Genomic DNA, 11,802 nt, shown 5'->3' on the forward strand with positions numbered 1-11,802 from the left:
ACACTTTGAATCGTTTTTGATGATGTCCAGTAAGTTAATTGATTTTCATATGATAGATTTAACTTCTTTTATGAACGAAAGTTATTTGTTATATTTGAAATTATTCAAAACTATGGATCTAATAATTTTACAACAACGGTATGTATAGAAATAACCTTTTTTTTCTTATCATTGTTAATTTTAGTTTTGCTATCAATTTTGATCAATGGAAAATCAAATACAATACAAAATATTCAGGAAGTGAGGCACTAAGAAGAAGAGCAATATTTCTTCAAAATTCAAAATTAATTCAAATGATCAATAGACAAAACCTTTCGTTTACTGTCACTAATGAAGGTCCTTTCAGTGTATTAACAAATGAAGAATACAGAATGCTTCATCATCGTATTGACATAGAAAATGAAATAAAACAATTGAAATCTCATAGAATGAATTTGCTTAAAAAGATGGATAATAAAGAAGTACTTGACAGCATTGATTGGAGAAGTGAAGGGAAAGTAACTCCAGTAAAGAATCAAAGAAGATGTGCTTCATGCTATGCTTTTGGAAGTATTGCAACAATAGAATCATTAATAATGCAAGAAACTTCTATTAAAGAGATTGATTTATCTGAACAACAAATAGTAGATTGTAGTCAAGGAGAATATTCTAATTGGGGATGTACTTGTGGGAATGTAGGAAATAGTTTTAATTATGTAAGAGATCATGGGATTCTTCTTGAGAGGGATTATCCTTATACTGGCAAAGCAAATAATTGTTCTATTGATGGTAAAAAACCAGTAATAAAAATAAAAGACTACTCTTTTGTTTTTCCACAGACAGAAGAAAATTTAAAAGTTGCAGTATATCATCAACCTGTAGCAGTATCTATTGATTCTTCACAATTAAGTTTTCAATTTTATGAAGGGGGAATTTATGATGAACCAAAATGTAAATGGGTAGATCATATTGTAACAGTTGTTGGATATGGGACAACAGAAGAACATCAAGATTTCTGGGTTGTTAAAAATTCTTATGGAACTGAATGGGGGTTAAATGGATATATTTATATGTCACGTAATAAAAATAATCAATGTGGAATAGCAACAATAGCAGTGTATCCAAAAGGATTAATTATTCTTTAATAAATTAAATAAAAAAATAGTTTATTTAAAAAGAAAGTAGTTTAATTGAAAACATGTTTTACAAGTTATTATTTACTTGTATTGTTGAATAAAAGAATTATGGAATACTTGAATTCTTTTTCCAACTTCTTCAATTTCATTTTCTGGTGGTAACAAAGCAATTCTAAAATGATATGTACCTTTTTTCTGACCAAATCCAGATCCTTTTACAACAGCAATTCCAGTCTTTTTTAACATTTCAATACAATATGTTTCATTTGGGTCTTCATGTCTTTCATGACATTCTTTTATGAATTTTTCTGGTAATGTAATTCTTGGGAAAAGATACATAGCACCAGCAGCTCTATTACAAGACATACCTTCACACTTGTTGAAGATATCACATAAATATTCTGCTTTACGTTTTAAAGAACCAAGAATTGCATCTCTTTCTTGTTTAAATAATGGATAGGATGGGTCTCCTTCTTTTGGAAGATTACAAATTATAGACATTACAACTTGTCCTACTACATTAGAACATAAAGTAGTAGAGACAATTTTATACATCATTAGACGAGCAAATTCTGGAATATTGGTACATGCAAACATTCCTCCTCTCTTACCACATTCTCCATAGAACCCTTTTGAAATAGAATGGAAAGAAATTAATTCAAGTCCATGTGCAATTTCTGGCTCCATTGTAGCAAGAATTTTTCTAAATGAGTTGAATGGAACATCAGTCCAAATATTTTCTTGATATACTTCATCAGCCATTAAACAAATCTTCTTTTCGTTACAGAATCTAATAATTTCTTTTATAGTGTCAATTGGTAAAACTTCCCCACATGGATTTCCTGGATTAATAACAACTAATGCCTTAATTTTAATTCCTTCGTTCTGATATTTTTCATATTGTTCCTTAATATCATTAATATCTGGTAACCAATAATTGTCTTCGTTTAAATTATAATGACATGTTTTTCCTCCTAATTGTTGAATACAAGCACCATATAATGGATATTGTGGATTTGGAATCATAATACCATGAAGTGGATGTGAAAGCATTAATTGCATAACAATTTTAATAGCAATAGAAGCACCATCAGTTAAATAAATATCTTCTGGGGACATTGGAACATTATCTCTTTCTTCCAAGAAATGTGCAATTGTTTGTCTAACATAAGCAAGACCTTTAGATGGTGAATAAGCACCAGTTGTTCCATCACAACCAGTAGCTTTAATAATTTCTTTAGCACGAGCAACAGCATCAGCATGGAAAAGTTCTGGATGTTCTGTAAGAGGAGGATATTCTACCATAGAAGTAATTTCTCTAACGAAAGTTAATGGTTTTTGATTTAATAATTGAGGATTACCACTATTACATTTAACAACTTTTTCAAATGGATAAGGATTTGGTTTACCTTCTGCTTTTGCTTTTTTAATAGCATTATCAATTTCTTCTGAAACAATAGCAATTTTACCACGTACAGCAAATTGGAATGCAACTACATCTGGACTAATATTTTCACTAGCAAATGACCTCATTTAATGAATTTGAATTGGTTTATTAGTTTAATTCTCCTTTAAAAACACCAGAAATTAAGTTACAAAAGATTTTATTCAGAAGCTAAAGGTTCGAAGGTCCAAACTATTCTTCTTTTCTTCTAATAGATTCTCTTTTTTTCTTATTTTTGTAAATCTATTGAAAATTATTTTAATGACTCACATTACTATTAAACAATAATTTTTTAATCATATTCTATAATTTATTCATTCTTTAGCAGAAAATACTTTAGTGTCAGTTTAAAACCCTTGTTTGATAGATGGCTGTAGATAATGGTCGATTGAAGTAGAAGATATTTGAAGAGTGTATTTTCGTTTAACCAGTTTCAATTTATTGAATTATTGATGATTTTCAACGCACTTTTTCTTGATTTTCTTTTTTCATAAAGATTATTGAAACTACATTAAATAATAATTTTTTTTTAGACTTCAAGGAAATATGGTTGAACTTCCAAGTAATTAAAAATGTTATATAAACCCAAATTAAATTTATGAAGTTGAATGAACAATCAGCTTAATCAAACGTTCTACTTTAGAATTAATTGTAGCATTTGGTAATTTTGATAAGGAGAAAAGGTTAATTGTTATTTTTGATATTTCTTCATGTGTATATTGGTTCATATCAAAAGAATCCAGTAAACTATTTAATTGGTTTAAAGATTCTTGTTCTATTTCTGATATTTTTGAAGTGCAATATCTATAAAAAGAGTGTGAATGAATAAATAAAATATATGTCTCTTCTTTTCCACTAGAAAAATGAAATTGTTTTATATATTTAATAACTTCTTGAGTAGTGTATGAAGCAGTAATAAATGGATCTGCTAAAGTCTTCATTTTTGGGACTTTTTGAATAAAAAAGCTATCAAATATTGAAAGAAATTCAATGGTATTTCTTTCAAACTCTTTTTCTACTTCTATTCCAGCTTGAGTATCACTCATAGTTTTAACAACTTCAAACCTTTTATCAACAACGTGTCTTAGGTAAATATTATTTTGATTATCAAGAAGAGTTATTTTTCTATTCTTCTGAATGATATTAGGAATCATTTTATTTGTTACTCCAATAATAAGACTTTTTTCAGTATGAATCAAAGGGTCATTAATTGTAAAATATGGTCGAATTTCTCCAGAATATTTCAATGGGAAAATTAGTCCAACAAGATATTCAACTGTTTCACTCACTTCACAAACATCATCTCCTAATACAACAATACAATCACCTACTAATAATGAAACCCATATTGACCTTAACTCTCGTAAGTAATTTCTTAATAATGATGGAAAAGGTTTTTTTCCTGAAATAGTTACATCAAATCGTTTACCAAATAATTTTAAAGAAACTGATTTCCCTGGACAGTATTTTGGAAATGAAATAAATTTCATTTCTAGGACTTGGAGAAAAGAGCTTACATCAAAAATATTTTCTTTAAATGTTGGGATAAGTTGATATAATAAAGTGTGATAAGGTAATATTTCTTTATTTTTAGTAATTAATATTAATGATCTTTGTATTGATTCTCTTGATTTAATGTGAGGTATTTGAATGAATAAAACATGACAATATATTGATGAATGAATTAGTGGAAATCTGAATGTAAAAATTTTATATTTAGTTTCAATTATTTCATTTACTTGTATTCTATCAGGAAATGCAAGAAATATTCTAATCATTAGACCTTTTCTATTTCTTTTAATAATACAAACATTTGTGAAGAGAAATATTCACCGTATAATTCTGTAATGTTTGATGGGTTTTGTGCAATTATCTCTATTTTTATTACTTCTGTTCTTGTCAATTTTTGATAAAATCAAAAGTTCAACAAACTTCCTCCAATGTCTTTATCAAATGACACAACTAAACTTGCTTCACACCAACTTATTGGTTGTTTATTTTCTTCTGTCATTTGCAATTATTATTTTGCAAGTTTTAATTTATTAATTTTTTTAAAAAACAAAAAAAAATTGTTATTTAATTTTATAAAATAACAGAATATTTTTCAATTGCTATTTAAACCAAAAATAAAGGATTTTTACTAATATCCAAAAAGGGAAAAAATGATTTGAATTAATACCTCATAGAAAATCGAACGAAAATTTAAAAATACACTTGAAAGAAGAAACTTAGAATTAAGTAAATTAAATGTCAATGTCCAGAGTTGAGTTTGAAGAGAAATGTTCTGCAGAAGGTAAAATTTGTTATTTTAAATTACCTGAATTAGCTGAAGAAGCAAAAATATTAAATGATAAGATGTTTGACTTTAATAATGAAAGAGATTTTACTAAAAGACAAGAAATTATCAAAACGATTGTTAAAAGTATTGGTGAAAATAGTGTTATTTTTCCACCATTTAGATGTTCAAAAGGAAGGTTTATAACAATTGGTAATAATACTGTTATTAATGTTAATTGTTATATTATTGATGGAATTCCAATAACTATAGGTAATAATGTTATGATTGCTGCAAATGTTAGTATTCTTGGAGGAACACACTCAACTGATCCAATAATAAGAAATTATGGTACAGTTTACAGAAAACCTGTTACTATTGAAGATGGTGCATGGATTGGGTGTGGAGCAAAAATCTTACCTGGAGTAAGAATAGGTAAAAATGCTGTAGTTGGAGCAGGTAGTGTTGTTACTCATGATATTCCAGATAATATGGTTGCTGTAGGAAATCCTGCAAGAGTAAAAAGAAGAGTTTCAGAACATCCAGGATGGACAATAGAAGATAGAGATGTACCTTTAGATTAAAGTTTATTGACTTTTTTTTTTAAATTAAAAATACAAATTTTATGAAGATTATTATAAGTAAATAAATTAGTTTTAAAATTAAATTAAGAGAAGTGATCAATTACTCTCTTTAAAATTGATGCTTTAGCAGCAATTACTTCTGGATCATAAGTAGCAACTGGTTTAAATAACAATTCACCTAATGTTTCAGTAAACGTTTCTATTTGAGCTTGTTGATGGTTGAATAAATCAGTAATTTTACCCTCTTCTGAAGAATAAAAAGAATAAACATAAGAGAATTTCAACCAACATCGTGCTAAAATCAAAATATCGAATGCTTCTTCTATTCTAGAAATAATTCTTGATTGATTTTTAAAGTGTTCATAAACTTCTCCCATTGTTTTCTTTTTTTGTTCTCTTGTTTGTCTGTGAAGAGAATTATGACTCATCCAACGGTCAAAGTAATGATTATATTTTTCATAGAAAGTTTTTTTAGCTTTAGCTTTATTATCTAATTCATTTCCAAGACTTTTACCAGCATTATAAATATTACATGAATAAAACCCTCCAGTCTTTTCACCATGGGTTTTCCAATCTCCTCTACACATCCAACACCATTCTCCATGACACTTAGGACATGTCATATGATTACATCCTTGTGTTCTTTCACATAACAACCCACAATGGCAACATGCTTTTGCAGTCAATAATAAATATGAATTTTCATCATCTTTAGTTGATAATTCATTCCAATCAGATACTTGTTTACATGTTGCTGGTGCATGATACTCTCCAAGACATTTAAAACAAAATCGTTGTCCACATAAACAAAAAATGTTATCACTTGCTCTTTCTGATGATAATACAATTATAGCCCTTCCACATTGTGGGTTTGGACAAAAAACATTTCCTTGTAATTCAACATATTCTTTTTTCAAAAAATACCAGAACCTATCAGCAATATCAGGTGATATTTTCTTTACTAATTCATGATGTATTTTACAATAACATCCTTGACACATACATAAAGAGTCAATAAAATTTGGTCCTCTTTTCATAGCTTCTTCAATATATTCTCTCCAACAATTCTTACAATAATAATGTCCACAACTAAGACCAGTTACTTCATTTACTTCTTCATAACAAACATCACATGTTACTTTTCCTTTAGGTGGATCTCTTTCTGGCATTTTAGTCCCAGATAATACTAGGTACTTATCAGGATCATCAAAATAAACGTCATTCATTTTATTGACATTCCATTTAAAATGTCTCAATAATAAACTGCAATCACCCTCTCCAAGACAAGTAAAATCACAAACATCTCTCAATAATTTTTGCATTTCTTGATCAATTTTACAACTTTCTTTAATTTCAAATGGTTTCATTTGAGACTCAGCCTCCTCAAAGTCAGTGCTTGCAGACAACATTAATTATAATAATTTTAGTTTTCTGCTTTTATTTCTTTGTTGTTTCATTATTTTTCCATTTCCTTTTATTAGTTCCTTGATAAATTTCAAAAGTTGAACAGTTATAATTATATCAGTACTATATTCTAATAAAAATAATATTTATCAACTGTATTTTTTTGAGTCTTATTTTTTTTAGATGGTATTTTTCTTTCTTTTGTGAAATAAATTATTTCATTTCTATCAAATGTTTATTTTTTATTTTCTTAGTCTTTAGTTACGAAAAACTCAAATCCATATAAAATATATCTGATTAAATTTAATTATCAAGATACCCAAGTTCTTTAATATAAGCATATTGCTCAGGAATTTCATTCATGGCTGCACATGCAAAAGCAACTTCTGGATTTTCTACATGTCCTTCACAGACTTTGTAATAATTAACAAAATTAAAGTTATCAAATTTAGCTTTTCTTACATTATCATCAAAATTCTCCATTTCACCAAATGGTCCATCTCCAACACCAATACAAATAATAGAAAGTGGATAATTTGATGCTTCTTCAATTGCTCTTCTGTTGGGACCAACATCACTAACTTGTCCATCACAAATGATAATAAGAATGTGATATTGCTTTGTCTCTTTAACAATTTTAATTGCTCTCTTAATCAATGGAGCAAATGAAGTTGGTCCAGATAAATCAACTTGTGAAGCAACAACTTTATATCGTTCAACTGCAGCAGCCATTCCCAAGAATGGTTTAGATTCTGGGCTTAAATCAAATACTGACCTATCACCAGTTTTAGAATCACCAAATCCAAATACAGGAATAAGTCTATCATCATCAAATTTTTCCAATGTCTTTCCCATAATTTCCATTACTTTGATATATGGATTTGGGTCTGATTCATCAATAGTATGCATATTCTTTCCATATGTTCTCTTTCCAGAACTTGTATTAGAAGCAGTAAAATCAATACCAACTATAAGATTTGATGACTCAAGACCAGCCTTTTGTAAAGCAGCTTGAAGGTCTTCAACACTATCATATGTAGTCATAATTGGTTGTGTTATTCTCTTACGTTGAACTTTACTTCCTTCGTTTCCCATGTTAATTATTATTGAGATGTATTGTCTCTCTCAACTTCTTAAATATCTCTTTTTTCATATAAAAACTTTGATTAAAGATTTTTTATGACTAATTTTAAATTTTAAGATTCCTCATTCACCATAGTTTTATATTTTTATAGAAAGCAGTGTCTCTTTTCATTTTTTTTTTTGAATCTTTTTTAAAAAGAAAAAAGTGTTAAATAATAAATTCATCATCAAAAAATATCAAAGATATGATTACTGATTGGTTAATCACCAAGATTTCTCTCAAACAACAACATATAAATAATCTTCTTCCATACTAATCCATTAGCCTCCTGTTTAAACACATCCGTAATTATTTCATCATTCCATTCTTTATCAAACTCACTTTCATTACATCCACTTCTTGCTTTTGATAAAATTGGAACAAATTGTGATGCAGCATCAATCACAGCATCATCTGGCATTTGATAAAAATCAGCAATGCTCTGAATCATTTTAAGTAATGTCTTTAAATAAGAAACAAAATCATCAAAAGATTCAACTGGAGTTCCAATACAAATTTTAATGAATTGAGATTCTTCTATAACTACAATTTCATTTCCTTCATTTAGTCTTGAATTAGTGATACATTTCCATATATATTTATAGAGTGTAATATCACCTTTAACTTTCTTTAAAACAATACTATTTTCATTAACAATAACAGCTTCTTTTATTTTTTTTTCAAGTTCTTCTTTTTCTTGATGTTGTAATTCATTATAAACTACTTCTGCAATTTTTAATGTTTTCTTTTTTTCTTTCAAGTCAGTTATTACCTTTTTTCTTTCTTCACTTGTTTTTAAGTTAAGACATTTTTTCAAATAATTAATATTTTCTACAACGTCATTTATAATCATTAATTCTTGTTCAGTATTAGAAGGATGTTCAAAGTCTGAAATTTCTTTTTTCCATATATTTATTTCTTCATTAGTAGCAATTGTATTTAATTTTTCTTCTATTTCTTGTTCTTTTTTTGTTTTATCATTAACCTCGTTCTCTAATTCTAAAATCTTTCCTTTAATTTCTTTTAATGCATTTTCTCTTTTTTCATGTTCTGAGGGTTTAAAGCTTACTTCTTCAAAAATGGACATAGAACTGAATATTTAGTTACTATTTGAAAAAAATGAGAGACATTGTTCTCTTCTTATTTTTCTTCTCTGTTTTTGCTAGTGATTTGATTGATTTATACAATAGTGCATATCAGGCTTTTGAAGTTTGTTATTTTATCATTAAATGATGTATTGTTGAGGTAAAGAAAAATTTTTTACTTTATATTATAAAAAAGGTTCAGTCTTAATAACTATGAAACAAAAAATCACTTTATTATTTAAATGAAACAAAATTAATCTTTCTAGAATAAAGCTAACGCTCCAACAAATTGTCTTCATTTATATGGTCAATACCCATTAAACACTAATTATTCACAATCACCAACTGATTATTGTTATAGTTGTATAACAAATATATTTGATGTAGTCACTTTAAATTATGATTCTAACACTGGCCTTTCCTCTCAAGTACGTGCTGATGCTGTGTGGTTATCAAATGTACAATTACCAAAAACAAAAGGTATGAGTTATTTTGTCTCAACACCATCAGCATTTCTTCAATACCCAACAATTGAAAAACCATTCATTGATCCTCCTTATCTTGTTCCATTAAATGTTGTTGTTTTATATGATATTTCATCATCAAATTCTAGACCTTCAACATTATTTAGCTTTTTTAAAAGATTTACCTCAATGCAATATCTTTATTTCTTAACTTTTAATCACAACCCACAAAATGTTCTTCATCGTGGTAATTGCACTACTGATTCTATTAATCAATTAATGCATTCACTTTGTAAAATTTCATATGGAGGTGGAACAAGATATAGAGATGCATTCAACAAAATGATTGATGACATTAAACAAGACATATTTGATAAGACACAGACTATTGATATATTTCTTGTATCAGATGGAAATGAAATTCAGAACAGAAAGTTATTAAGAAAATCATTGGACAGATTAAGTGAATATAAGATTTCTGTCCATACTATCGATACTGGTGATGGAACATGGAAAGACAAATTATTTGAAATATCTTGTGAAGAAAATGGATATTATATTAATTCAAACGAACAAAGTATTGACATTTTATTTAATGCCCTTTGGCTTCGGTCGTTTATCAAAAATAATCAGAGAATTATTAATGGTCGTGCTTATTCAGGTCTTAACTCAACAAAAGCAATCTTAAAAGAACTAATTTGGGAGTATGATGATGTTATTTTCCCAACAAGAAGCTTTGGTGTAGTTGGTGTTATTGTTGATGAAAATACAAATATAACAGATGAAGAAAAATATATCACAGAACCAAAAGTTACAGTTAGGGATTTGGATATACAAAAATATGTTTTAAGAAGTTACACAGGTGGTTTATGTGGAAATGAAATAACGCCAACAACAGAAGAAATGAATGCAATTAAATTGACACTAAGGTCAATTGACAATTGGTATACAAGTTCATCAGAAACTACAGATGTTATTTGTAAAGACGTCAGTTCAAAGATAATTGGAAGTTGTGATGATAACGGAACGTGCGTAAAAATAAATCCATCAAATTATTACCTCAAAGAAAAATGTTCTTGTAGTGCATTGCTTAAGTTTATTCTTTGTGTCTTTTTGCTCATAATACTCATTTAATCAAATCAAATTTATTATTTTGTTTTCGTTATGAGTGATTTTAGATCTTAAAAATACAATAATTTAATAAAAGAACTATTAAGAAGTATTATAAAAATTATATAAAAAAGAGTAATTTGAATCTTGAACTCAAAGATATAAAAACAAGTAGATTCTTTGAGAGGACCAAAAAAAAAGAAAAAAATATAAAAATAAGAAACAATAAAAAATCAAAAAAGAGAATATACAAATAGAAAAATATAGTTCCCCAAAACTAATGAATATGATAAGGTATAAATGAAGTATAAAACAGAACTGAAGAACCAAAAATGAGGTGGTTATGATAAAAATTAGAACTTAAAAATGATTTAAATTCAAATAGAAAAACTGTATGAGAGAAGTAACACTTAAAAATAGAGATGAAAAAGGAGAATATTCTGGTATTGGGCTAAGGAAACCAGTTAAAGCAGAAAATAGTCATAAGAAAAAACTTACTATTGAAAAAGCAGTTATAGTTTTAATAATGAATGCATTATTAGAGTATGAAGATAACCAAGAGAAGGAGACTGTTTGTCCAAATTCACCAAAAGTACATTATGATGATCAATTTGATGATTTATATGATCAATGTTATCAATGTGTTAAAACATCTTTTGAAGTAACGAATTCATGTCATAATCTTCAAGAAGTATATCCTTATATTTATAGTCTTGTAAAGGCTTATAAAAATTCGGTTTAATACATTAAGGTCTTCTCGTACATATCCTTTTTAAGGAAATAAAATTAATTTCTAATTTATTTGTTTGTACTTGAAAGAATAAAAGTATTTTTTTTTTCTTTGCTTTTGTCATTGAAAAGCTTCAAAAAAGATATTTAAAAGAATGATAAGTAAAAATTAAAAAGGGATAATAATTAAAAATAGGTTTCAGAAAAAAAAAGAAGAAGGAAAAATGAAAGGGGAAGGAGTGTGTAAGTTCTACCAAAGGAAATGAACTATGTTCCGATGAAATAGAAGAGAAAAATTGAAAGAAGTAAAAGAGTTAAAATAGAAAAATGGAAGAAAAATATTATAATAAACAAAATAAGAAGAAAGCGAAAAAAAAGAGATTAAAAAGAACCCTAAGAACTTTAAAAAAGAACTTATTAAAAAGTTAATTCAAGTTTTAATGCAAAAATCCTCATCAAGTGAAGGAGT

At 27.4% G+C, this 11,802-nt stretch overlaps 9 protein-coding genes across 9 annotated transcripts; 4 read left to right on the forward strand and 5 right to left on the reverse strand.

Moving 5' to 3' along the window:
* Window positions 1-140: 140 nt before the first annotated feature.
* On the forward strand, window positions 141-1,124 carry ENU1_055550 (cysteine proteinase, putative; the record flags this gene model as incomplete). The annotated part of the gene is made up of 1 exon (XM_008857983.1): window positions 141-1,124. One exon carries the CDS (start codon window positions 141-143, stop codon window positions 1,122-1,124), a length of 984 nt encoding a protein of 327 aa, XP_008856205.1.
* A 72-nt stretch (window positions 1,125-1,196) lies between these two features.
* ENU1_055560 (alanine aminotransferase, putative) lies at window positions 1,197-2,648 on the reverse strand (the record flags this gene model as incomplete). Its single annotated transcript, XM_008857984.1, has 1 exon — window positions 1,197-2,648. One exon carries the CDS (start codon window positions 2,646-2,648, stop codon window positions 1,197-1,199), a length of 1,452 nt encoding a protein of 483 aa, XP_008856206.1.
* Window positions 2,649-3,155: 507 nt separating this feature from the next.
* On the reverse strand, window positions 3,156-4,570 carry ENU1_055570 (hypothetical protein; the record flags this gene model as incomplete). Its single annotated transcript, XM_008857985.1, has 3 exons — window positions 3,156-4,329; window positions 4,371-4,434; window positions 4,492-4,570. The coding sequence occupies 3 exons, from the start codon at window positions 4,568-4,570 to the stop codon at window positions 3,156-3,158; spliced, it is 1,317 nt and encodes a 438-aa protein (XP_008856207.1).
* Window positions 4,571-4,806: 236 nt separating this feature from the next.
* On the forward strand, window positions 4,807-5,418 carry ENU1_055580 (maltose O-acetyltransferase, putative; the record flags this gene model as incomplete). Its single annotated transcript, XM_008857986.1, has 1 exon — window positions 4,807-5,418. The coding sequence occupies one exon, from the start codon at window positions 4,807-4,809 to the stop codon at window positions 5,416-5,418; it is 612 nt and encodes a 203-aa protein (XP_008856208.1).
* Window positions 5,419-5,501: 83 nt separating this feature from the next.
* Window positions 5,502-6,827, reverse strand: ENU1_055590 (zinc finger protein, putative; the record flags this gene model as incomplete). The annotated part of the gene is made up of 1 exon (XM_008857987.1): window positions 5,502-6,827. The coding sequence occupies one exon, from the start codon at window positions 6,825-6,827 to the stop codon at window positions 5,502-5,504; it is 1,326 nt and encodes a 441-aa protein (XP_008856209.1).
* A 298-nt stretch (window positions 6,828-7,125) lies between these two features.
* On the reverse strand, window positions 7,126-7,917 carry ENU1_055600 (copine, putative; the record flags this gene model as incomplete). The annotated part of the gene is made up of 1 exon (XM_008857988.1): window positions 7,126-7,917. One exon carries the CDS (start codon window positions 7,915-7,917, stop codon window positions 7,126-7,128), a length of 792 nt encoding a protein of 263 aa, XP_008856210.1.
* Window positions 7,918-8,165: 248 nt separating this feature from the next.
* On the reverse strand, window positions 8,166-9,032 carry ENU1_055610 (hypothetical protein; the record flags this gene model as incomplete). The annotated part of the gene is made up of 1 exon (XM_008857989.1): window positions 8,166-9,032. One exon carries the CDS (start codon window positions 9,030-9,032, stop codon window positions 8,166-8,168), a length of 867 nt encoding a protein of 288 aa, XP_008856211.1.
* A 32-nt stretch (window positions 9,033-9,064) lies between these two features.
* On the forward strand, window positions 9,065-10,628 carry ENU1_055620 (hypothetical protein; the record flags this gene model as incomplete). Its single annotated transcript, XM_008857990.1, has 2 exons — window positions 9,065-9,154; window positions 9,297-10,628. The coding sequence occupies 2 exons, from the start codon at window positions 9,065-9,067 to the stop codon at window positions 10,626-10,628; spliced, it is 1,422 nt and encodes a 473-aa protein (XP_008856212.1).
* A 370-nt stretch (window positions 10,629-10,998) lies between these two features.
* On the forward strand, window positions 10,999-11,346 carry ENU1_055630 (hypothetical protein; the record flags this gene model as incomplete). Its single annotated transcript, XM_008857991.1, has 1 exon — window positions 10,999-11,346. One exon carries the CDS (start codon window positions 10,999-11,001, stop codon window positions 11,344-11,346), a length of 348 nt encoding a protein of 115 aa, XP_008856213.1.
* Between the last annotated feature and the right edge of the window lie 456 nt (window positions 11,347-11,802).

Source organism: Entamoeba nuttalli, assembly GCF_000257125.1.
Source record: "Entamoeba nuttalli P19 unplaced genomic scaffold asmbl_3106, whole genome shotgun sequence".
Lineage (NCBI taxonomy): Eukaryota > Evosea > Mastigamoebida > Endamoebidae > Entamoeba > Entamoeba nuttalli.